This window comes from Chionomys nivalis, chromosome 1 (assembly GCF_950005125.1).
Source record: "Chionomys nivalis chromosome 1, mChiNiv1.1, whole genome shotgun sequence".
Lineage (NCBI taxonomy): Eukaryota > Metazoa > Chordata > Mammalia > Rodentia > Cricetidae > Chionomys > Chionomys nivalis.
In genome coordinates this window covers 29,702,289-29,727,687 of record NC_080086.1, presented here as the reverse complement: position 1 = coordinate 29,727,687, position 25,399 = coordinate 29,702,289, and the positions used below count along the sequence as shown (strand labels likewise).

Sequence of the window (25,399 nt, the reverse complement as noted above, 5' to 3'; positions counted from 1 at the left end):
CAAACCCAACAACATAACAACAAAAATCAGGATTCAAAAGATAGATTTCCTTTTTCTTTCTCTCTCTTTCTCTTTGGAGATAGTCTCAGATATCCCAGGTTGGACTTGAGCCTGTCATAACAGGCCTCTGATATCACATTCAGTTTATCAATTTATGCACTGCTGGGGACTGAACCAGGGCTTTGTGGTTTTTTTGTTTTTTTGTTTTTGGATTTTGTTTGTTTGTTTTTTGTTTGTTTTTCAACACAGGGTTTCTCCATAGCTTTAGAACCTGTCCTGGAACTCTCCCTGTAGACCAGGCTGGCCTCAAACTCACAGAGATCGCCTGTCTCTGCCTCCCAAGTGCTGGGATTAAAGGTGTGTGCCACCACCTCCTGGCTTGAACCAGCGCTTTAATACAAAATCTAAGTGAGCCACCCCAATTAAATGTTTTCTTTATAAGAGTTGCCATGGTCATGGTGTCTCTTTACAGCAATAGAAACCCTAACTAAGACACTACTTAAACACTCTATAACTAAGCTATATTCCCAGCTTCTGATGTTTTAAAAATGATTATAACCAGGCTGGAGAGATGGTTCAGTGGTTAAGAGCACTGGATGCTCTTCAGGAAGACCAGGGTTCAGTGCCCAGCACCCACATGGCAGCTCACAGCTGTCTCTAACTCCTGCTCCAGTGGATTCAATTCCCTTAACCAGGAAGTGGTGGCACACACCTTTAATCCCAGCCCTCGGGAGGTAGAAGCAGGTGGATCTCTGTGAGTTCAAGGTCAGCCTGGTCTACAGAGCGAGTTCCAGGATAGCCAGAGCTACATAGAGAAACCCTGTCTCAAAAAACTAAAAAAAAAAAAAAAAAAAAAAAAAAAAAAAAAAAGACCACAAGTTAAAAATGATGGAGGAAGGTCATTGGTTAATTAATAAAAAAACTAACTGCTTGGCCCTCATAGGTTAGAACATAGGTGGGTGGAGTAAACAGAACAGAATGCTGGGAGGAAGAGGAAGTGAGCTCAGATGCAGGACAGCTCCTCTCAGAGACAGACGCCATGCAGCTCATTGCCAGGGCAGACGCGATGAAGCTCCGACCCAGGATGGACATAGGCTAGAATCTTCCTGGTAAGCGCACCTCAAGGTGCTACTACACACATGAATAGAAATGGGCCAGGCAGTGTTTAATAGAATACAGTTTGTGTGTTGTTATTTCGGGGCATAAGCTAGCCAGGCAACCAGGAGCTGGGGCGGCAGGAACACAGCCCGTAGCTCCCACTACAAAAAAGATCAAAAAAAAAAAAAAAAAAGAAAGAAAGGAAAAGATCAATCTATATCTCAGCTCCAGCTATTAAACATTAGGTATTTCAATTTGAGAATCCAGAGAAGGGGCTTGGGAATAATTTCCTGGCTGTTTCTAGAAGGGAACTGCAGTGGGTCTTTTCTTTAGCAGTAAGGAACATAGCCTGCTCATGGCTCACAGCTCAGTCTCCCTTCAGAACTGCCCAAAAAGAAAGGGAATTGCATCCCTCTGCTTATGACTCCCACTCCTCAAGGACAGTCTGCATTCAGTGCCTTCTCAGTGGGGCTCAGGGGAACAAGAATCCATTCTCGAGCTGGGCAGTGGTGGCGCAGGGGAGGCAGAGGAGGCAGAGGCAGGTGAATCTCTGTGAGTTCAAGGCCATCCTGGTCTACAAGAGCTAGTTCCAGGACAGGCTCTAAAACTAAAGAGAAACCCTGTCTCAAAAAAACAAAAAACAAAACAAAAAAGAATCCATTCTCTTTGCCTCAATTCAGATGGCTCTGAAAAGCCATTCAGCTTCAGAGCCCCCATGGTGTTGGTTGGGACCTGCTGAAACCAAATCACAGTTGAAGTTCCCCATCTGCCCAACCAGACTCCCCTTATTTCTTCAGACGTACTTCTCCTTAGAAGGCTCCCCACAAACATTCTGGAAGATCTTCACTGTGCAGTTTGTATCCCAAGGCACCCAACCCAACACAGTTAATGTCAGGAACAATCCAAGGAAATAAACTCTGAAAAGGGACTTCTTCAGAGCTAAGGAGGGAGAGATGATTTGTAGAACATCCTGCTCCTGAGGGGAGCAGTAGGGATAGTTTAAACAATTAGAAATATCAAGAAAGAAATGAGACTGAGGGTTGTACCACTGTTCTCCTCCAAAATAAAATGAAAAACATGAACAAAAATCCATAGTCTGTGGCCAGCACAAGGACTCAGTAAGTTACTGTGCTCCCAGTACAAACTTGGCATCTGAGTTCAGTCCCTGAAACCTATGGTAAAAGGAGAGAATTGATTCTCAACGGTTGTCTCCGTCACAAATGCATATATATCATGGCACACATGGGCCAGCTTGCATGCTTTTCTCTCACATCCACATCACAGTAAGAAACAAAATAGGCCGGGCGGTGGCGGCGCACGCCTTTAATCCCAGCACTCGGGAGGCAGAGGCAGGCGGATCTCTGTGAGTTCGAGACCAGCCTGGTCTACAAGAGCTAGTTCTAGGACAGGTTCCAAAACCACAGAGAAACCCTGTCTTGCAAAAGCAAAAAAAAAAAAAAAAAAAAAAAAACAAACGAACAAATAATATTACACCAGGCATCCAGGCATGGTGGTACATGCCTTTCATCCCAGTACTGGGGAAGCAGAGACAGATAAAATAGCTCTCTGTGAGCTGGAGGTCAGCTTGGTCTACGCAGCAAGTTTTAGGCCAGCAAGACGACATAAAAATTCAATTTTCTAGACGATAAGCTGAAGAAGAGCCTGAGCTCCCAGGAGACAAGACGTGTGCCTCACCAAAGTGCCGATGGCCATTTCTTCTAGTCACACTGGGGAAACACAAGAGTCAGGCATTTCAAGGACTACTGGATTCAAGATCTCAGAAGACACTGGTACCTGGTAACTTGAAGCACCGTCATGGCACAAGGCATAAAGGGACCATTCTAGTAATCAAATTGGCTCAGATGTAGTTCACAGTAGGTCTACTAGATTTTTAGACGCATTGCCCCAGTTTCCAGGGTATAGTTAGAAGGTATACACTTGGTAGTTGGCACAACAAAAAAAGATTAAAGATCCTAGAGGAAGGGTAAACAAAATCTCTATTTCATTCATCAGTATGACCTGTACAAGAACAAATGGATTCTGGAGAACTACTTTCAGTGCTGGATGTGTCTTTGCTAGAACAGACTAATTTGGTCTAAGGGGCAAATGCCTTATTGTCCACCCCAGAAGAAGAAAGCAGTCCACGCACAGAGAGGTAGGCAAGAGTATGCTTTAAAGTCACTCCGTAGGTGGTGGTAATTTTTTTTTTTTTTTTTTTTTTTTTTTTGGTTTTTCGAGACAGGGTTTCTCTGTGGTTTTGGAGCCTGTCCTGGAACTAGCTCTGTAGACCAGGCTGGTCTCGAACTCACAGAGATCCGCCTGCCTCTGCCTCCCAAGTGCTGGGATTAAAGGCGTGCGCCACCATCGCCCGGCGGTGGTAATTCTTTTACTGCTTAGCAGTACACAATAAATTTACTAGTGATGACATACTAGGTTATTTCACATGAACAAAAACACAGGAAAGATTTTAGGGCATGCCAGGACATTATCTCCAAAGCATAAGACATGTGGCAACCAGACATGATGACACACATTTGTAATCCCAGCGTGCTGGGAAAGTAAATAAGAAATTCTAGGCCAGCCTTGACTAGATCCGGTCTTAAAACAAACAAACGAACAAACAAACAAAAAGCTGTGACGATGCCTGCCGTAGCAGGAAAACTACTGCATGGCAACTTGAGTTTGATCCTCAGCACCCTCGTAAAAAGTGAGTTTGGTAGTATGCACACCTGCCAACCCAGTCTGGGGAGGTGGGAACAGAAAGATGCTGGAGAACTTGTCTCCAGCTAGTCTAGCAGAATCGGAGTGTTTCAGGCTCTGTGAGAGACATCCTGTCTCAAAATGAGACTGAAGGCTTGAGAAACGCTCAGTGGTTAGAGTACCAACTGTTCCTGCAGACACCCCAGGTTTGATTCTCAGCATCCACTCGGCAGCTCACGACCACCTGTAACCCCAGATCCAGGGTATCCAGTGCTCTTTTCTGGTTTCTGCACACACACATACAGAGAGACAAAGCATTCATACCCATAAAATATTTTGCTAAGTATTCTTTTTTTGTTTTGTTTTGAGATATGGTTTCACTGTGTGGCACTAAGCTGTCCAGGAGCTCACTTTGTAATCCAAGCTGATTTTGAACTGCCTCCAAGAGCTGATATTAAAGACATGTGCCACCATCCCTGGCTAAATTATTTTTTATTTATTTATTTTGGTTTTTAAATAAATAGATATGGGGGCTGGAGAGATGGTTCAGTGGTTAAGAGCATTGCCTGCTCTTCCAAAGGTCCTGAGTTCAATTCCCGGCAACCACATGGTGGCTCACAACCATCTGTAATGGGGTCTGGTGCCCTCTTCTGGCCTTCAGGCATACACGCAGAAAGAATATTGTACACATAATAAATAAATAAATATTTAAAAAATAAATCAATAAATAAATAGATAGATAGATATTTAAAATATGATGGAGAACCGAGGAAAACACCTGATGTCAGTCACTGATTTGCACACTCATACACACTCATCCCATATAAGTGTGTTCACACATTAGCACACACACACCCCAACCAAGAAAAATTAATCCAGTGCCTAAACTTAAAGAAAACACGAAGGAGAGCCAGGCGGTGGTGGTGCACACAGAGAAACCTTCTCAAAAAATCAAGAAAAAAGGGGGCTGGAGAGATTGGCTCAGTGGTTAAGAGCATTGCCTGCTCTTCCAAAGGTCCTGAGTTCAATTGCCAGCAACCACATGGCTCACAACCATCTGTAATGGGGTCTGGTGCCCTCTTCTGGACTGCAGGCATACACACAAACAAAATGTTATATACATAATAAATAAATAAATATTAAAAAAAAAAACATGGGGGAAAGGTCCTTGATGTTGGGTTTGGCAATGATGTCAACAGAGGTGATCTTGAGTGCTGGGATTAAAAGTCTGCACAACCACCACCTGGCCAAAATGTAAATTTCTATGTAGTAAAGGAAGAGACATTACCAGAGTAAAATGGCAATCTGTGGAATGAGAAAAACCATGAAAATTGAATATCTGATAAGGATTTAATATCTTTAACATATAAGGAATTCCCATAACACAACAATGAAAATACAAACAAAGCAATTAAAACTAAGAGCTGTTAGCTAAGTAAGACAGCAAATCCTAAGCCCCCAGCACTCAGGAGGCAGGGGCAGGAGGAGCTCAAGGCCAGCCTGCTCTATGTAATTAACAAAGTGAGTTTTATATTTATATCAAAAATATAAAACAAAAGCACCCAGGATGGGCACAGTGGGACATATACTTGGGAGGCAGAGGCTGGCAGAATTCTAAGTTTTAGAACAATCAAAGATACAGAATGAGACCATTTCAAAATAATAAATAAAAATTTAAAAGCACCAAGAAAAAAAGAAAGAAAGAAAAAGAAAAGCCAAAACAACAGCAAAAGTGAGGGTCAACCATGGTGGCTCAGGCCTAGAACCCTAGCTCTCAGGAGGCTGACACATGAGGATCACAGTGAGAGGATAGCCTAGGCAACACAGTCAGTTCCAGGCTAACCCGGATTACAAAGCGAGACCTGGTTTCTTTGTTTCTTCCTTCCTTCCTCCCCCCACCCCCCGTTTGTGTTTTTTGAGGCAAGGTTTCTCTGTGTAGCTGTGGCTGTCCTAGAACTCACTGTGCAGACCAGGTTGGCCTCAGATATCCCCTCCCTAGTGTGTGTGTGGGGAAGAGGGTGGTTTAAAGGAGTCAGCCACCATGCCAGGCAATCCTGTTTCAACAAACAAATTTACAAAACAAGAACAAATAGCGAGGAACTTGAACTTACAGTTCTTTCAAGACATGCAGATGGCTAACATACAGATGAAAAGTTGCTCAAGCCTGGAGTGGTGGTGCACACCTTTCAGCCCAGCACTCTGGAGGCAGAGACAGGCAGATCTCTGAGTTAGAGGCCAGCCCGGTCTACAGAGTGAGTTCCAGGACAGCCAGGACTACACAGAGAAACCCTGTCTCAAAAAAAACAAGAGACAAAAATCAGAATAAAATAGTCTCACATCCATTAAGACAACCACAAAAACCAAACAACAACAACAACAACAAAATACCTCAAAAAACAAAAACAAAGTATAAAGAAAGAGAAATGGCTCAACAATTAAGTTTTGTGCTCTTGCACAGAACCAGAGTTCAGTTTCCTACAATATCAAGTAGCTCACAACCACCTGTAACTGAAGGGATCTGACTTCTTCTCCTGGCCTGCAAGACACCTACAAGCAGATGCACAGGCACACACTTAGACATACACACACACACAAATAAAAACTAAATCTTTGGAAAAACAACAACAACAAAATAGGGATAACAAATGTTGGCAAGGACAACTGGAACCATGTAAAATGGCAACCCGCCACGTAAAGCAGCAGAGCAGTTATAAGTTAAAAACAGAATTACCACATGATTCAGGAAATCAAAACTACATAAGTAAGTTTAAGGCTAGCATAGATGCTGTCTGGAAAAAACACAATTAAAGGGCTGGACACTGGTTAAGAGCACTAGCTGCTCTTCCAGATGATCCAGGTTCAGTCCTTAGCACCCACATGTAACTGGAGTTCTAGTGCATCTGAAGCCCTCTTTTGGCCTCTGCAGGCACCACGAAAGCAAGTGGTGTACAGACATACAGGCAGGCAAAACCACCATACACATAAATTAAAAAAAAATTTAAGCTGGATGGTGGTGGAGTACATCTTTAATACCAGCACTGGGGAGGCAGAGGAAGGCGGATTTCTGGTCTACAGAATGTGTTCCTGGACAACCAGGGGTACACAGGGAAACCCTATCTTGAAACACCAAAAACTAAAAGTTAAAAAAAGTATTAATAAAGTAGTTAGATTGGTGGTTGCCAGGGCCTGGGAGAAAAACGCAGAGGGTACTGGTGAATGGTCAAGAGTTTCAATGCCCCATACAGAAAGATTCCAGAGGTCGCCCAACAATGGGAATGTACCCACGTCTATTAAAACACTTACAAGTAGTTAAAATGGGCTAGGCTGAGCGAGGCAAGCATGTCATTCTAATTATTCTAAAGAACGAGGCAGGAGGATTCCAAGTTGAGAGTCTGTCTGGGCAACTTTTAAAAAGATTTAGGAGTAGGGGCTGGAGAGATGGCTCAGAGGTTAAGAGCATTGCCTGCTCTTCCAAAGGTCCTGAGTTCAATTCCCAGCAGCCACATGGTGGCTCACAACCATCTGTAATGGGGTCTGGTGCTTTCTTCTGGCCTGCAGGCATACACACAGACAGAATATTGTATGCATAATAAATAAATATTAAAAAAAAAAAAGATTTAGGAGTGGAATGGAGAGATGGCTCAAGAGGTTAAGAGCACTGAATGTTTTTCCAGAGGACCAGGGTTCAATTCCCAGTACCCACATGGAAACTTACGACTGTCTGTAACTCCAAGATCCGACACCCTCACACAGACATATATGTAGGCAAAGCACCAATGCAAATAAAATAAAAATTACTAAATAAATAAATAAAAAGGACTACTGGGGGTATAAACTCAGCAGTAGAATACCTGTTTAGAATGTGTGAGGCCCCAGGTTCAAGTCCCAATATTAAAACAAAACATACAACAACAGTTGTGAAATGCCATGTAGGTACTGGGAATTGACAGGCTCCAAAACCACAGAGAAACCCTGTCTCAAAAAACCAAAAAAAAAAAAAAAAAAAAAAAAAAAAAGAAAAAAAAGAAAAAAAAAAAAGAAAGAAAATAAAGTTATTTTTAAAGGCATTATGACTGGATTAAAGGCTTTCTCTCCCAAGTTTATGACTTCTTCATGAGGGCAGTCTGTACTCAACAACTGGTCAATACCAAGACACAGAAGTCTGAATCCACTGCCTTTGAAAGACCAGCAGAGTCCTGGAGCTTGCGGTGGGGCTGGCCTCTGTAACCACCCTATCACAGTTCTGATGTGCCACTGCTATCTTCTCTAAGAACCCCTCCTAGTAACTGCCTTTCAGGTAAACCTCTCCTCGAAGTTTGCTTCCTGGGGACACAACCAAAGAGAACTCCGGTAGATAGATGTCATCATTGTAAGTGTAACCCAGAGTTAAAATTCTGACACTTCCCTCCTTCTGTTCAGTACCTGATTCTTAGTCGGTCATTTTCTGAGTAGAGTCGTAAAACATGTTCCCGCTCCTGGAAGAGGCAAACCTGCATATCACTCAGGGCTTTCTGCAACTCAGCAATCTCTTCCTCCCTCTGCTGCAAATTCCATTCAAGTTTATGCTGCAAAAAACCCGACAGAGTAGTTGAAAACATATTGGGTTTCAAAGGAAACCTCAGTGGATACGGAGGAGTTAGCTTATGTAGGAATATTCCTGACAGCTTTACCAGCACAGACTCAAGTGGCAACACTAGGCGGTGCACACATTTGACCCAAAGAGCAACAGAATGAAATGGAGGTTGAGCCCGGTGGCAAGCAGGCAGGAAGCCCTAGGTTCTAGCACTGAAAGGAAGGAAGGAGGAAGGGCAAGAGGGAAAGAGGTAGGGACAAAGCCACAGGATTAGTGTGACTGGAGATCACACACTGATGACAAGGCCTTCCTTTCGCACACCAGCACCAAGAATGCCGTATGTCTCACAGGTTCTCTGTGTGTGTGCGTGTGCATGGAGGTACATGTGTAACCCAGAAGTTGTTGGGTGCCTTTTCCATGGCGCCACCAACTTATCTGAGACAGGATCTCTCATTAAACTGTGAGCTCAGCAATTGAACAAAGCTTGGTCAGTGGGCTCCAGGATCAGGATCCTCCCGTGTGGGAATTCCCCCCCCCCCCTTTTTACCTGCCCTTCACAGGCTTCTCTGTAGAGGTCTAACTTCTTCAACAGCTCCTCATTTTCTGCCTCACAGTTAGCCATCTTCTTCTGATAATACTCCAGAAGCTCCTGCGAAGGGCAAAGGACGGCCAGACGATCCTCGATTGAAGGGAGCGGAGTTGACTCCACTGAGTCTGCCATTTTCTTCCACCTATGGGGCTCACTGAAGCCAGAAGTGGCACCACGTTTGGAAGCAATTGTTATTCTACGTGAAATCAGAAAGCATGGAGTAAATCCTCTTGTAAATATAACACTTGTAACCTGATCAATGTAGCAAGTTCTAGGCCAGCTAGAGCCACATAATGTGACTCTGTCTAAAAGGAAAATCAAAAAACAAGCACCTCCCCCATAAAAAGAACCAAGCAAACAAACAATAGTTAATTCAAAAAAGAAACTGTAGAAATCCTCCTATGAAAACCAATCTAGTTTGGGATTCTAAAATTTACAATATATGGGGCTGGATAAAAGACTCAGCAGTTAAGAGGACTGGCTGCTCTTCCAGAGGACCCAGGTTCAAATCCCAGTACCCACATGGAAGCCCATAATCACCTGCAACTCCAGTTCCAAGGGATCTAAAACCGTGTGCAAAAGGTGCACAGACACACACAAAATAGCTATACACATAAAAATTGTAACATAACAAAATAGACATCGGAATGCAGAAACTTTGCACAAGACAGCCCAAGTTAGAGCTAACAAATGTAGATAACACACACATTCATTTGTAAGTAGGCAAATATGCACAATAAACCATCAGCTGGGGCTGTAGCTCAGCAGCAGAGCACGTGACAAATTGCTGGTTTAAATCCTCAACATACACACACACAACTATTTTCAACTAACATGAAGAAACAAATCTAATACTTCCTCAAACACCGAAAGCTTTTAGTGGCTGGACCTGTAGCTAGTAGCGAAGTACATGCTTGGCACACACAAGGCCAACACCCCGGCACACATCCCTATCACCCTACACAAAAGCTCATGACAGAAACACTATTTTCTTTTCAAAGAGTGGGAAAGAGGCTAATACAAATTTGAGCAACTTGGGCTGGAGAGATGGCTCAGCAGTTGGGAGAACTGGCTGCTCTTCCATGGGACCCAGGTTCAATTCCCAGTACCTACATGGCATTTCACAACTGTGTGTAACTCCCGTTTCAAAGGATCCTACACCCTCAAACATACATGCAAGCAAAACACCAATGCACATAAAATAAAAATAAATTAAAAAAAAGAACAACTCTTACCCTCTACAGATGAAGGGGAGCTATGGGGATGAGGAGTGAGTACTAAGTAGCAGCTCCATCTCGGGTTTATCTCATGGCTGCTCCCTATGACCCAGATCTGCCATCACTGTGGTTCCTCCATTCACACTCAATGAGTCCTGGCATTTCCACAGAGAGGCTAGGTTTTTGTTCTGATTGAGACGGGGTCTCTCTAAGTAGCTCTTGCTGTCTTGGAACTCAATATGCTGACCAGGTCGGCCTCAAGCTCAAGAGATCCACCACCCTCTGCCTCCTGGGATTAAAGGTGTGCCACCACCATTGTTAAACTATTTTAAACTCTAGATTCAGAATAAGAATAAAGAACTAGGGACTTGCCTCCAAGATGACCAAAAAAAGGAGAAACAACGGTTGTGCCAAAAAGGGCCGCGGCCATGTGCAGCCAATTCGCTGCACTAACTGCGCCCACCTGGTGTGTGCCCAAGGACAAGGCCATTAAAAAATTTATCATTAGGAACAACATAGAGGTGGCTGCCGTCAGGGACATATCCGAAGCAAGTGTCTTCGCCGCTTATGTGCTCCCCAAACTCTATGTCAAGCTGCATTACTATGTGAGCTGTGCTATTCATAGCAAGGTAGTCAGGAATCGTTCTCGGGAAGCTTGGAAGGACCAAACACCCCCACCATGATTTAGACCTGCTGGAGCTGCACCACGACCTCCACCAAAGCCCATGTGAAGACGTGGCTTCATAAAGACAGAAGAAAACACCTTGGAAAAATAAAATGGGAGCCGGGCGGTGGTGGCTCACGCCTTTAATCCCAGCACTCGGGAGGCAGAGGCAGGCGGATCTCTGTGAGTTCGAGACCAGCCTGGTCTACAAGAGCTAGTTCCAGGACAGGCTCCAAAACCACAGAGAAACCCTGTCTCGAAAAAAACCAAAATAAATAAATAAATAAATGAATGAATAAATAAATAAATAAATAAAATGGGGTTTACACTTTATGTAGAAAAAAAAAAAAAGAATAGAGAATTAAACCAGGCAATGGTGGTGCGTGCCTTTAATTTCAGCACTCAGGAGGCAGAGTTCAAGGCCAGCCTGGTCTACAGAGTGAGCTAGTTTCAGGACAGACTCCAAAGCTACACAGAGAAACCCTGTCTCAAAAAACAAAACAAAACAAAACCAAAAAGAATAGAGAACTGAGGTTTAGGAAGTATGCTGTCCCTGAAGCTCCTACACTGACTGGATGAAACCTATAGAAGTATTGATTAGTTAACTTAAAAACAAGCAAATAGGCCGGGCGGTGGTGGCGCACGCCTTTAATCCCAGCACTCGGGAGGCAGAGGCAGGCGGATCTCTGTGAGTTCGAGGCCAGCCTGGTCTACAGAGCTAGTTCCAGGACAGGCACCAAAAACTACAGAGAAACCCTGTCTCGAAAAATCCAAAAAAAAAAAAAAAAACAAGCAAATATCTTACTTTCTGCAGACGGGGGTGTGTGTCGGAGTAAAGTTCATGCTGTCTTACTTGCTCCTATCAAATACACAAAAGTGATAATGAGGGCCAGGAAGAGTTTAAAAAAATACACACACACATATATGTACACACACACACACACACACACACACACACGCTATACAGCTTGGGTCCCTCCTCAACATTACCATATTTGACTCCTGAAGGGAATGTAGTATTTAGACCAACACTAGGTATATTAACTGTTTCTCCAACTTGTAATTAAAGAAAAAAAAACTTCTTTCAAATATTTATTTTTCTTTTATGTACACTGGTGTTTTGCCATGGGGTCAGGTCCCCTGGAACTAGAGTTTTAGACAGTTGTAAGCTGCCATGTAGGTGCCTGGAATTGGACCTAGGTCCTCTGGGAGAGCAGTCAGTCCTCTTAACCACTGAGCCATCTCTCCAGCCCCCAAAATTTTTATAAGATTTATCTTATTTTTATGTGTATGAGTGCATTTCTGCATGTGTGTGTGTATATGTGTATGTATGTGCAGCACATGGGTACTTGGTGCCCGAAGAGGTCAGAAAAGAGTATCACATATCTTGGAATTAGAGTTAATAGATGACTGTAAGTCACCATATAGGTGTGGAGAAACAAACTGAGGTCTTCTACAAATTAACAAGGGATCTTAACTACTTAACCAACTCCCTAGTCTCTGCCTTATTATATCATCATTATTATTATTATTTGAAACAAGGTCTTTCAACATAGGCTGGCCAGCCAATAAGTTTCAGGGATCCGCTTTTCTCAGAAAAGCACATTCGCCAATGCTTCCTTCCCTCTCACTTCTTCATACCCGACCAACACTGGGGTTACTATTATAAACAGTTGTGCAAGGCTTTTTCACGGGGGTTCCTGCTTGGAAGGCAGGCACTTTGCCGACTGAACTGTCTTACCCTTGTGGGATTTTTTTGTTTTGTTTTGTTTTTATTTTGTTGGTTTGAGAAAGGATCTAGCTAGGGTTGGAGAGATGGCTCAGTGGTTAAGAGTACTGACTGCTCTTCCAGAGGACATGGGTTCAATTCCCAGCACCCACATGACAGCTCACACCTGTCTGTAACTTTAGTTCCAGGGGACCTGACACCCTAACACAGACACACCTGTAGACAAAACACCAATGAACATAAAATAAAAATAAATTTAAAAAAAAGAAACAAAGGCTGTCCTGGAACTCTCCCTGTAGGCCAGGCTGGCCTTGAACTCAAGAGATCCGCCTGTCTCTGCCTCCCAGTTGGGATTAAAGGCCAAGGTGTTGTGTTTGTGTGTCTATTTCTGTGTGTGTAGGCTGGAGGACAACCTAAGGAGTAAGCTTTCTTCCTCCACGACTTAGCTACCAGGGTAAAGTGCAGGTAGTCAGAACTAGCAGCAAGCACCTTAACCTGCTTATATATGTAAGCTGCTCTAGTAATTTTTTTCCAAATATATCTATTTTATGGCGTTTTGCCGACATGTATGTCTGCGCAGTAGGTAGGTGTATGCCTGGTGCCCCAGGAGGCCAGACAGTTGTGAGTTGTCACGTGGCTGCTGGGAAGCCAATCCAGGTCCCTGGGAAGAGCAGGCAGTGCTCTCAAGCACTGGGGCATCTCTCCTGGCCCTGTCTAATGATTTTAAGAGAAGGATAGGGCACTCCTTTTTTTTTTTTTTTTTTGTTTGTTTGTTTGTTTTTTTGAGACAGGGTTTCTCTGTGGTTTTGGAGCCTGTCCTGGAACTAGCTCTTGTAGACCAGGCTGGTCTCGAACTCACAGACATCCGCCTGCCTCTGCCTCCCAAGTGCTGGGATTAAAGGCGTGCGCCACCACCGCCCGGCAGGCACTCCTTTTCTTGACTCTCCTATCTAGCCTAAGTAACCAGAGTTACATGATGACAGATAATCCTGTCTCAAGAGAAAACAAAGACGTGTAAATCGACCAGCCTCAACCATTAAATAAAGCTCAGAATTCAGAACTGTCTATTTAAGAGTCAAACCTCTCTCCTGACTTATTTCTTTCTCCTTCTCTAAACAAATTCTATTTCTACAAAATGTTCTTTTTGGTTTGTTTTTGAGAGAGGATCTCACTATGCAGCCTTGGCTGGCCTGGAACTATGTAAACCAGGTTGATCTAAAATGCATAGAGACCTGCCTGCCTCTGCCTCCTGAGACCTGGGATTAAAACCTATACGCCATGCCAGGCCTGCATAATATTCTTCGTTCTATGCTTTTGATCATGAGCTTCCTGGAATCTGAAGTATATTTCCTTCCGCAACTCTAGTAAATTCACTTAACCAAGACAATTCTGTATCTATACACAAAATTTATCTTAAATACTATTTCCTTTATCTCTCTCCTGACTTTCTTCCACTCAAAATGATCTATCAAGTCAACTGTGGTGGCTTGTATCAGTAAAACCTAGTAGTGGGGAGATCACCCAAAAACTGAGAGCATCCTAGAGTACAGAGTTAAGTTCCAGGCAAGCCTAGGCTACAGAGCAAGGCCTTGTCTCAAATAAACAACAAAATCCCCAAAATGATCTGTCAAGCTGGGCAGTTATGGTGCACACCTTTAATCCCAGCACTTGGAAGGCAGAGGCAAGCAGATCTATGATGAGTTTAAAGCCGGGCTGGTCTACAAAGAGAGTTCCAAGACTCTGTAACACAGAGAAACCCTGTCTTGGAATCTCAATATCTCTCTCTCTCTCTCTCTCTCTCTCTCTCTCTCTCTCTCTCTCTCTCTCTCTCTCTCTCTCACACACACACACACACACACACACAAATGATCTGTCAGAACAACCTAACAACCACAGCTTATACACTTGTTCTTCAGCACTTGGAAGGCTGTGTGGACAGGAGTACTGCCATGAGACCAGTCTGGTATACACAGCTAATTCCAAGCCCATCTGAGCTGTAGAGTAAGATCCCATCTCAAAAAGCAGAAATAAGTCTGGGCGATGGTGGCGCACGCCTTTAATCCCAGCACTCGCACTCGGGAGGCGGATCTCTGTGAGTTCGAGACCAGCCTTGTCTACAGAGCTAGTTCCAGGACAGGCTCCAAAGCCAAGAGAAACCCTGTCTCGAAAAACCAAAAAAAAAAAAAAAAAAAAAAAAAAAAAAGCATAAATAAATTAAAAGTCAAAAACGGGCTGGAGAAGCCGGCGCACGCCTTTAATCCCAGCACTCGAGAGGCAGAGGCAGGCGGATCTCTGTGAGTTCGAGACCAGCCTGGTCTACAAGAGCTAGTTCCAGGACAGGCTCCAAAACCGCAGAGGAACCCTGTCTCGAAAAAAACCAAAAAAAAAAAAAAAAAAAAAAAAAAGGGCTGGAGGGCTGGAGAGATAGATGGCTCAGAGGTGAAGAGGACGGGTTGCTCTCCCAGCGGGCTAGAGTTCAATTCCCCGCAACCTCTTGGTGGCTCACAACCATCTATAATGAGATCTGGTGTCCTCTTCTGGCATGCAGGTATGCACTGGTAAAACATCGTATACATAATAAATCAATCTTTTTAAAAAATTAAAAACAAATGTTTCCACTGAAAAGTGGTTGTATTTAAAGTTCTACTATGATAACCCGTCTTCTCGGCAGACAGAGTCATCTTAACACTACCTTCCAAGGCAGCGATGCCTCTAGTTATATAAGAGTTAGTGGGTTTCTTTCTTGGAGGTGTAAGAGGTCGAATTCAAGGCCACGGTCACGCTAAGCAAACACTCTACATACTGGCCACAAACCCGTCCCGAAAATGTTTGCATTTACTCGCATAACTACTTTCTTTCTTTTTTTTTTTTTCTTTTTCGAGACAGGGTTTCTCTGTGGCTTTGGAGCCTGTCCTGGAACTAGCTCTTGTAGACCGGGCTGGTCTCGAACTCACAGATATCCGCCTGCCTCTGCCTCCCAAGTGCTGGGATTAAAGGCGTGCGCCACCACCGCCCGGCCTCGCATAACTACTTTCTGAAGTACTGTTATTATCTTTTATTTTACAAACGAGGAAATCGAAGCTCACTGAAGCGGGAGGGAAGGGGAGCCGGAACTCAATCTGTCTCCAGGACGTCCGGATCCGGTTCTCTCGCAAATCCACTCAGTTTTTGACCAGATCTTAGCTCCCTCATTATTAAAGCTCTCCGCGTCCCAGAGACCGCTCCTTTTGCAGGCAAACTTTCCATGACTGGTCCCCAAGTCACCTAAGAAGCCCAGGTTTAGTCCTTCTGTTGCTCCCTTCCGCACCGATTACGAACGCTTTTATCCCACCAGGTTATCTTTCTTCCCAACGTCTGTCCTAAAATCCCTTCACCTTTATCCTCAAATCCATACTCACCAAACACTATTCCTTGGCATCCGACAACACAAACGAAAAACAACTCAAATCAGCGAGCGTCGACAAAATCCTACCAATCGCTCGCTAGCTTAGTCCGCCTTTTGGGTTATGCACCAATAGGACGGTTGTTCACCCAGCAGCCCTTCCCATCTTGCCTTGCGCCTCACTGGGGAGAGATTCCTGGGAAGTGTAGTTTTTTCACCAGAACATGGCGTTGTGCGTAGGCAGAATGGGGGGAGTAGCTCTTGGCTGTTAGAACTCTCTGAATTTGACAACTTGGGCTAAACTCACTTAACTGTTTTTCTTTAATGAAATCTGATGCATAAATTACATACATAATCACGGAGTGTATCACAGGAATACTTCAAGAGTGTCTTGTAAATAATGTAATTTGACATAACCTTCAATTTCGTTCCAAATGAACCTGAGAAATCTTTCACAATCCCTACGGAGTTGTACAAGCCTGTGATCCTAATACGTGGGAAGGGGAATAGAAAGGTTGAGGAGTTCAAGGCCATTCTCCACCAAATAGCAATTCTGAGCCATTGGTTACCTAAGCACCTGAATCAGAAAGCCAAAACAGCAGGAAAGAAGAAATTTGGTGGCCTAGATGTGGGGTTCAATGTCTCCAGTCAAGGGATTATATATTCAAATGCTATGTCTATCTGGCCTCATTTAAACATTAGAAGGATAGATGAAGAGCTGAGATGCCATATCTGGGGGTGGGGCTGAAAACAAAAGAGTATATATAAAAGGATTAATGCTGCAATGCACGGTAGTGTTGGAAAGTATTTTCAGGTGTGTGATTTTTGTTCATGCGGCACTTGTTTAACTCTGAAGCTGTGATTCTTTTTTCACAGTCAAGTTCACAAGTTTATCTCTAGTTGATTCTAGAACCGGTCAAACTGACTATTTGATATTAACCACCACAGTATTTTTTTTTTCTGGCTTTTTCTACATAAATACAGAAAACAGAAAATAGGAATTTTTTTTTGTTTTGTTTTTGTTTTTGTTTTGTTTTTCAAGACAGGTTTTCTCTGTGGTTTTTGGAGCCTGTCCTGGAACTAGCTCTTGTAGACCAGGCTGGTCTCGAACTCACAGAGATCCGCCTGCCTCTGCCTCCCAAGTGCTGGGATTAAAGGCGTGCGCCACCACCGCCCGGCGGAATTTTTTTTTTAGTTTAAAAAACTAAAAGAGGTCTCACAAACTTTTTTTCCCCTGAAGTATAAAACAGAGTGCTCAGACCAAGGACGAAACCGCAGGCCCGAGGCAGTGGAAGCTGGACAAGGACCGATTTCTCTCCCAAAGCCCGGGCCTCGCAGGGTCTCTATCAGCAGCTGTTCTGGAAGGGCAGGATGCTGCACCAGGGAAACAGCTCTCCCCTCAAATTGGGGGGAAAGAAGGAAGACCAGTCACGAAACACTCCTTCCTCCTGCTCCAAACTGAGAAAGAGAGCAGCATCCCCCACCCCCAGCTTTCTGGGCCTGATGCCCCTTATCTGGCATTTACCAAAACCCATCCAACTTAATCCCTAACGAAAGTCAGAAGGTGCCCAAAGTTTGCTGGGAGGATGAGAGGCTGGTGTGACACCAAACAGATCTTTATCTGAAGCCATGATTGGCGCCATTTCTTGCTGTTTGTTCGCTAGCCTGTTCTTCCAGCTGCACGGCCAGTCGCAGGGCCTTGCTGACTTCTTGCCAGGCTTAGAAGTGCTTGGTCGGCTAGGTCAGGGCAGATTCTGCTTTGTTTGCAACGGTCTCCAAGTCATAGTCTGGCTGATCGGTCATCACCTAGAGCTCAGGTCACCTTGGTCCTTGCTGTTTGATCTCCCTGAGCTCCTCGGTGCCTCTCTCTTCCAGCTCCCTGATCTGAGTCATGGCTTCATTAGAGCTGGACATCTGGGAAGACAGCTCCTCCACTCCCTTGAAGAAATTGACTGCCAGTGAGGTCCCATTAGAACTGGCTTCCATTTCTTCCGTTTCTATTTGAATTGGCTGCTCTCCACTGGATCCACTGTGGGGGTTCAGCTCCTTGACTCTGTCTGCCTAACTCAGCGGATTTAAAGTATATTCACACAGGAGCTTACATCTGGTGAGATCACGGCCCTCATGCAAGTCCTTGAGGTCTCTCCAGCACCTGTGTCAGCTTGTTCTTGCGGCATGGGGTGTGAGCCTTGTTCTGTCCCAGAGCCCTGCTGCACTCCTTCAGAGCTAGGAGAGACTTGTTAATCTCTGTACCCTCCATGAGAGTCAGCACTAAGAAATGTCAGCCCCTTGTTCATTCCCTGCCAGATCCACCAAAGAGAATTTACCATGTAATCTCCCTTTGGCTTGAAGAAGAATCTGGAGCCGGGCGGTGGTGGCGTACGCCTTTAATCCCAGCACTCGGGAGGCAGAGGCAGGCGGATCTCTGTGAGTTCGAGACCAGCCTGGTCTACAAGAGCTAGTTCCAGGACAGGCTCCAAAACCACAGAGAAACCCTGTCTCGAAAAACCAAAAAAAAAAAAAAAAAAAAAAAAAAAAAGAAGAATCTGGAAGCAGGCTTGGGAGCGGGAGGAATTGGAGTTGACATATGTTTGTCCAGAAGTCCTGCAGGCACTGCCCATGCTGCTCATCATGAACACAGTTGACCAGGTACTCCTACAGTACCACAACCTGCACCTGCTGCTTGCTGAAGCTGTGATTCTTCGCCTGTTTAAAACACCTGATGGTCTAATAAAGAGCTGAACAGCCAATAGCGAGGTAGGAACAAGAATAGGTGGGGCTGGCAGGCAGAGAGAATATATTCGAGGAGAACCGAAGAAAAGGGTCAAGTAAGAAGGAGGAACAAGAGAACAAGTACAGGAGGAACCTAGGGGCCAGCCACCCAGCCATCCAGCCATCCAGCCCAAAGGCAAAAGGTAGTGGGGATAATTTAAGATAAGAAAAGCTGGCTAGAAACAAGCCAAGCTATGGCCAGGCATTTATAACTAAGAATAAGTCTTCTTCGTGTGTGATTCATTTGGGAGATGGGTGGCTGGCCCCCCAAGAAACCAAAATAATAAAATGTCACACAATATGGTAGCATTGCCTTAAACTTTAGAAAGCTTAAAATTTGAAGCTTTCATATCCATGTCAAGTTCAATTGTTGGGCCCTAAAGCCCCACCAAGGAGGAGGTCGCTCCAAGAAACACCCTCAGCACGGTTGATGCAATATCAAGAGGAATTTTTATTCTGCCACGGCAAAGGTCCCTCAGCCTCGAGAGGAGAAGGACCCCTGCTTTGTCTATTACAAGCTCTTTTAAAGGAAAAAACCACAAAATCAGGGAGGGGGTGGTACAGAATCAAAGGGAAAGTCCAGAAATCATTTGTCAACGATTTTGACTAGTTCATTCAACGGTCAGCTAACTCTACTTGATCAATGTTACGGCGGTTACAAGGAGGTCACCTGCAGGTCGTCTCACCCCAGTTCCAGGGTCCGGGTCTATTGAAGAAAGACTACAGTGGAGATGGAAAGTACTCAGAGCTCCCGTGCACACGTGGTTGGTTCCCAGGACCCTGATTCCCAGGAAGGGGGGTGCAGTAGTGCTAAGGTGCCCCAAAGTCTTTCACAATGATTCACTGGTAAGTGAAGCTACACATTTTCAATGTGATATTTCAAATGACATTGATTTTTTTTTATTCATGCCATAGGAAAGGATAAAGGGAAGGGTTATAGTTTTTCATCTCTATTAGTCTTTTGATTAGTCCTTGTGAAATACTTGGAGTCAGGCTGGAGTGAGGAGCACAGTTCAGAGGCAGGATACTTGTTTACTATTCGGTATTCATCATTCCTGAAGCCCTAAGTTCAGTCCCAGGTTCTAGCCAATCAACGAGCAAACAAGCAAATAACCATTAAAATGTGTTTTGGATCAAAGGTGATGGGCTATGACTTTTTGATTTAAGAAACGGTTTCTTTGTCTATCCTTGTCCTAGAACTTGCTATGCAGACCAATCTGATCTCAAACTCACATAGATCTGCCTGCCTATGCCTTGCACATGCCTGGTGCTCTCTCTATCTCTCTGTCTCTGTCTCTGTCTCTGTCTCTCTCTCTCTCTCTGTGCTTTTGTTTTTGTGTTGTTTGGGTTTTTTGTTTTGTTTTGTTTTTGAGAAAGGGTCTCACTGTGTAGCCAGGCTAGTTTTGAAGTTCCTATAATAAGACCAGGCTAGCCTAGAACTCACAGAGATCCTCCTGCATCTACCTCCCAATCTCTGGAATGCAAGGCAAATACCCAGCATACACACACACAAAAGTAACAATTTTTTCTTTGCATATGGGAAGTCCTCAATTCAATTCCTAGTATTGTGAAATCAAACAGCCCTACTACTGTTGTTCGAGACAGGGTTTTGGGGCCTGTCCTGGAACTAGCTTTTGTAGACCAGGCTGGCCTCGAACTCGTAAAGATCCACCCACCTCTGCTTCCCAAAGTGATGGGATTAAAGGCGTGTGCCACCACTGCCTGGCCTGTTTCTATCTCTTGAGTGCCATGATAACAGGTATTCTCTCGTACCACTGGTTTACGTGATGCTGGGGACCAAATCTAGGAGTCTCAGCTCACTAACCAGGTATTTTGAGTGCATGCTTAATGAAAAACATTATTTTGATGACTTTTAAATTTTGAATTCCACTATTTCTTTCTTTTTTATGTGTATAGTTTGACTTTGCAGATTAAGTATTAAAAACAATCTTAAGTCTTGTTATTGTAGGACCCAGCCATGACAAGCTCAGTAGAGGCCAGAGTCTCAGTAGTTTTCCCTAAGGCAATATCTGGTTCCAAGAAAGACCACAAACTGAGACCACCCAGGCACCAACCAGGAAATTTCTACATTCTAACCATTGTAGATAGGATCACCTGCCAGCACACACCCATTACTTTTCACCAGGCCACCGCTAGACAAATGGCAGCCAATCAGGGGTCCTGAACCTTAGAAACCCCTCATCCTAGCCTCTGCTATTATAAAACCCCACCCTAACTGAGATCCGGGTTGTTAAATCACAACAACGCATTGGACACAGGGAGAATCCGAGTTTGAACTTGAATAAGAATGAAGGCTCTTTGTTTTTATACACAGGACTCAGCCTTCTAGTTGGTTTTTGGGCAACTCCGTGATCTGGGTATAACTGTTATAGATTATTACTTGCATACGATGTCATGCCTTCCTGTGTCCATATCTGTTTGTACATCGCTTTATTTTTATTTATTTTATTCTTCCTGCATACATGCCTTCAGGCCAGAACAGGGCACCAAATCTCATTACCAATGGTTGTGAGCCACCATGTGGTTGCTGGGAATTGAACTCACGACCTCTGAAAGAGCAGTCAGTGCTCTTAACCTCTGAGTCATCTCTCCAGCCCACTTTTTTTTTTTTTAAAGCAAGAAATAGAGACTAGACTGGAGTTAATCTCATGGGCACATTTGCCTAATATGTTCAAGGACTTGGGTTCAATTTCTAGTACCGGAAAAGAAAGTGAATAAACTAAAGAGATCATATTCCCACCTTCTTGAGAAGGTGGGCCAATCTGCTGACTGGCAGAATACCTTGTCCTTTTTCTTTCTTTCTTTTTTTTTTTTTGGTTTTTCGAGACAGGGTTTCTCTGTGGTTTTGGAGCCTGTCCTGGAACTAGCTCTGTAGACCAGGCTGGTCTCGAACTCACAGAGATCCACCTGCCTCTGCCTCCCGAGTGCTGGGATTAAAGGTGTGTGCCACCACCGCCCAGCTTTTTCTTTTCCTTCCTTCCTTCCTTCCTTCCTTCCTTCCTTCCTTCCTTCCTTCCTTCCTTCCTTCCTTCCTTCCTGCTGACTAGCAGAATACCTTGTCCCTTTCCCTTCCTTCCTTCCTTCCTTCCTTCCTTCCTTCCTTCCTTCCTTCCTTCCTTCCTTCCTTCCTCCCTCCCTCCCTCCCTCCCTCCCTCCCTCCTCCCCCCCCCCCCCCATTAACAGGCCTGTCTCGGAACCAGCTCTTGGAGATCAGGCTGGCCTCGAACTCACAGAGATCCACCTCCACCCGGCCCCTTTTTCTTTTTGAGACCATTAGTCTCTTTTTTTCTTTCACTTATTTATTTAATGTGTGAGTATGTATATGTATGTACCTGTGTGAAGGTCAGAGGACATCTTTCAGGGGTTCTCTCTTTCAACCATGTGGGTTCCAGAAATCAAACTCAGGTTTTCAGGTTTGTTGGCAACTGTCCTTACCAGCTGAGCCATTGTTCTGGCCCTGGCCACGTACTGACTGAGCTGGACTTCAGTATGTATCCCGGGAGGGCCTTGACGTCATGGTGCTCTTTCGATAACTCTGCCCAGTGCTGAGTTTATAGTCCTGTGCCACCACACAGGGGCTTTTCTTGTTGAGACAAGCTTATAAACTCTTAAACGTATAAAGGAATTGTGGGAGCGTATACCAGCAACGTGAGTTACTTTATTTTTGAGACAGGGTTGCAATTTATTTATTTATTTATTTTCGAGACAGGGTTGCAATTTATTTATTTATTTATTTCTGAGATAGGGTTGCTATTTATTTATTTATTTATTTATTTATTTATTTATTTATTTTTGAGACAGGGTTGCAATCATGCCCGGCCTTACACCTTATACGTAGGTTTCTGACAAAGGTGACTAGAAAAAAAAAAAAGTTAGCAGAGCTGGTGTTTTCAGGTCGTGCTTACTTCTCAAGTAAGACGGTTGGAGGATAACTGCCAACAGGTAGAAAAACAAGGCCAGGAGCTGCACGGGTCCCTGTGTGGTGAGGAAAGCTATTCGCAGCTGGCGGCAAGGCCTGCGGTGTGAGGACGGAGATGCGCGGGAACCAACCGGTCGTAGAGAAGCCAGAGCCCCGGATCAAAGAGACCATGTTAGGTCAGTGGTAAAAGACTAGCGTTTGGAAGACAGACTAGAGACACGGGAACTGTGTTAAGAACGGGTCCGGGAGGCCAGGCAAGGCCGACGACACCAGGGCCCACTTCGTTTTCGTGTCCCCCGACACAAAGAGGAAAAGGAACCTCCTCACCGGAAACAGAACCTCTGCTCTCTGAGGCATTACACATTCCTCCGCGCGCCGGAAGAGCGTGTTCCACCTTGCGGGATAGCGTCTCCGTCTCCGCCGCCTCTCCTCGCGGAGGGGTCGCGGAGCCTTCAGAGGCCACGCACCCCGAGTGGACGGAGGGCGCGGAACCTTGGCGGGCAAGCCGAGAAGAAGCCACGCCGGGCTGTCGCGAAAGGGAGGAAGGAGAAAGGACCCGACTAGGAGTCGCGGCGGCGGGATTCTGTTTCCTGCGGTGGCGGACGGATTTGGCAGTACGTTAACTTCCGGGAGCGTCCTGGCCCTGAGAGGAAAAGCCCTGAAGGAAACAATAACAAACGAGCAGGAGGAAGCGCTCCTGGGTCTTGTGTGAGGGACGGTTCTGTCCTGAGAAGATGTTCTGCGGCCCCTGTGAGGGGACGTGAGAGGGCTTAGTGACCGTCCGCCCGCCTCTCCCCGCTCGCGCACCGCAGGGGCCCCCTGGCTATTGCCATGGCGGCCGTGGGCCCAGGGGGCTACGCGGCGGAGTTCGTGCCGCCGCCGGAGTGCCCGGTCTTTGAGCCCAGCTGGGAGGAGTTTTCAGACCCTCTCAGTTTCATCGGCCGCATCCGCCCTTTGGCTGAGAAAACTGGCATCTGCAAGATCCGGCCCCCCAAGGTAGCGGAGTCGGGGCGGGCGGGCGGGAGGTGGGGGGGCGGGTCCGCAGCTTTTCCCGTTTCGGTTCTACCGTGCTTCCGTGTAGCCCTGCCTCAATTTTTTTTTTTTTTTTTTTTTGGTACGCCGAGGCTCCGTTTGAGGATGGTTTGCCTTGGTTTCCTATGGAGTTTCACGTCCACTTTTTTACATTTCTTTTCGCGTGGGTGCGCGCGCGCGCGCGTTGAGGTCAGAGGACATTTTGTGGGAGTCGATGCTCTCCTGCCTTGTGGGTCTCAGGGCTCGAGCTCAGGTCGTCGGGCTTGGCGCTCGCGACCGAGCCATCTCCCTAGCTCTCAGGTCGCCCCTGCGAGAGAAAGTAGTGTCTCTGGGAACTCATTTGGGCACGGGTACTGTTGTTTGGGTTGGAGGTGAGGATAACAAAAAGCTTCAGGCCATTTCTAGAAAAGGTGTTTGGCGTGTCACGTCGAACGCCCGTGCACAACCATTGTGCTTCCGTGTTGAAGGCTCCCCTGATGTCGGCGATTTCTGTGTCCCAGCCTGCTAATGCCCAGTTCATCAGACCCTTGCAGGCCACTACTCGGGTTTCTTGAAATGTTATCCGAGCTGTACCTGCCCCCCATGATGATGTCACTACACTAGAACCCCCAAGCTAATTACTATGGCAACTAGAAAAGCCATCCTTGGGCAGGTAAAAGAACATTCGTTATTTTCTTAGATGTGGAGGTTAGGAATAATATAACGGGCATGGAGGAAAACGTTGAAATCTTGAAATCTCTTGATGGAGGAACGGAAGGGACAAAGGTTTCAGAGTTGTAATATTATAACCAAGTTTGCCTTTAAGTTAGTTATCCTCACTTTTTAAGGGTAGGAAAGCAGATAATTCCTGTGACGTGAGGAATTAGTTTGCTGAGAGGTTGATATGCTCAAGTTCAATGTTTTTTCTTTATTAATCAGACCAGTGCTTTCTAAGTAATGCTGGAGTAGCAAGAGTGCCTCACGGCCCTGGGCTCAGTCTCCAGCAATGCGATAGAAAACCTTGTCCAGTTGCTGCTGGACAACCAGCACCAGGATCAATTGGATATTGTTTAAATGAGGACCCTCTGTCATACTGAGAGTAGAACCAGTTTTTGATTAATTTTTAAATGTGGGCATTTTGCAATCTGTTTTTCTAGCAAGTATGGAGATGATTTTTGTTGTTGATATTGAGATGGTCTAGCCATGTTGTCTAGGCTGACTTGGAACTCTTGATCCAGGCTCTACTTCCTGCGTACTAAGATTATCGGCATGTGCCACACCCAGCCACTGGTTCTTTGTTTTCCCCCAGACAGGGTTTCTCTTATGTTCCAGTCCTAGCTGTCCTGGAACTAGCTGTTCTAGACCAGATTGACCTCAAACTCACAGAAATCCACCTGCCTTTGTCTCCCGAGTGCTAGGATTAAAGGCATGTGTCACCATGGCCTGGCTTTTTTTTTTTTTTTTTAAGTTTTACTTGGTAAACTGTGTGTTTATTGGACATTGTTTTGTGTTTTTGTATTTGACAAGTTCATTGTGTTCTCCCTGGGTAACCTTGGAGAGAGTAATTTTGTATTTTGGGATGATAAGATTTGAGGATTGCTTTTCCAAGTAATATTAAAATGAAAACTTTATAAGAATATTGCTCTTTCCGTCTTTATAGTGAAGACTTACATATGCTAATGTATTGTCACCATGATTTGTGGTAACTCCATGCTAAATTACCA

General features: G+C 45.0%; 2 protein-coding genes and 1 pseudogene across 4 annotated transcripts in view; 2 read left to right on the top strand and 1 right to left on the bottom strand.

Annotated features, from left to right (window-relative positions):
- The window catches only part of Ccdc77 (coiled-coil domain containing 77), a 35,295-nt gene extending 19,234 nt beyond the window's left edge, over window positions 1-16,061 (bottom strand). Inside the window, exons 1-4 of one of the 2 annotated variants that reach the window (XM_057771001.1) lie at window positions 15,969-15,998; window positions 11,647-11,700; window positions 8,919-9,156; window positions 8,221-8,363 (exon numbers count right to left, since the gene is read on the bottom strand). In XM_057771001.1, coding sequence (XP_057626984.1) covers window positions 8,221-8,363; window positions 8,919-9,156; window positions 11,647-11,684 — 419 coding nt within the window. In that variant the 5' untranslated portion in view covers window positions 11,685-11,700; window positions 15,969-15,998. Of the gene's footprint in view, window positions 1-8,220; window positions 8,364-8,918; window positions 9,157-11,646; window positions 11,701-15,968 lie in introns of both variants that reach the window. The other variant, XM_057771002.1, reaches the window with a different exon arrangement.
- LOC130875286 (40S ribosomal protein S26-like) lies at window positions 10,557-10,908 on the top strand (annotated as a pseudogene).
- Window positions 16,062-23,071: 7,010 nt separating the features above from the next.
- Window positions 23,072-25,399, top strand: part of Kdm5a (lysine demethylase 5A) — an 86,818-nt gene continuing 84,490 nt past the window's right edge. For both annotated transcript variants that reach the window (XR_009056691.1, XM_057762611.1), the window contains exon 1: window positions 23,072-23,660. Coding sequence is in view for 1 of the 2 variants with exons in the window: in XM_057762611.1 (XP_057618594.1) it covers window positions 23,496-23,660 (165 nt within the window). In the remaining variant the exon portion in view is untranslated. The remainder of the gene's footprint in view (window positions 23,661-25,399) is intronic.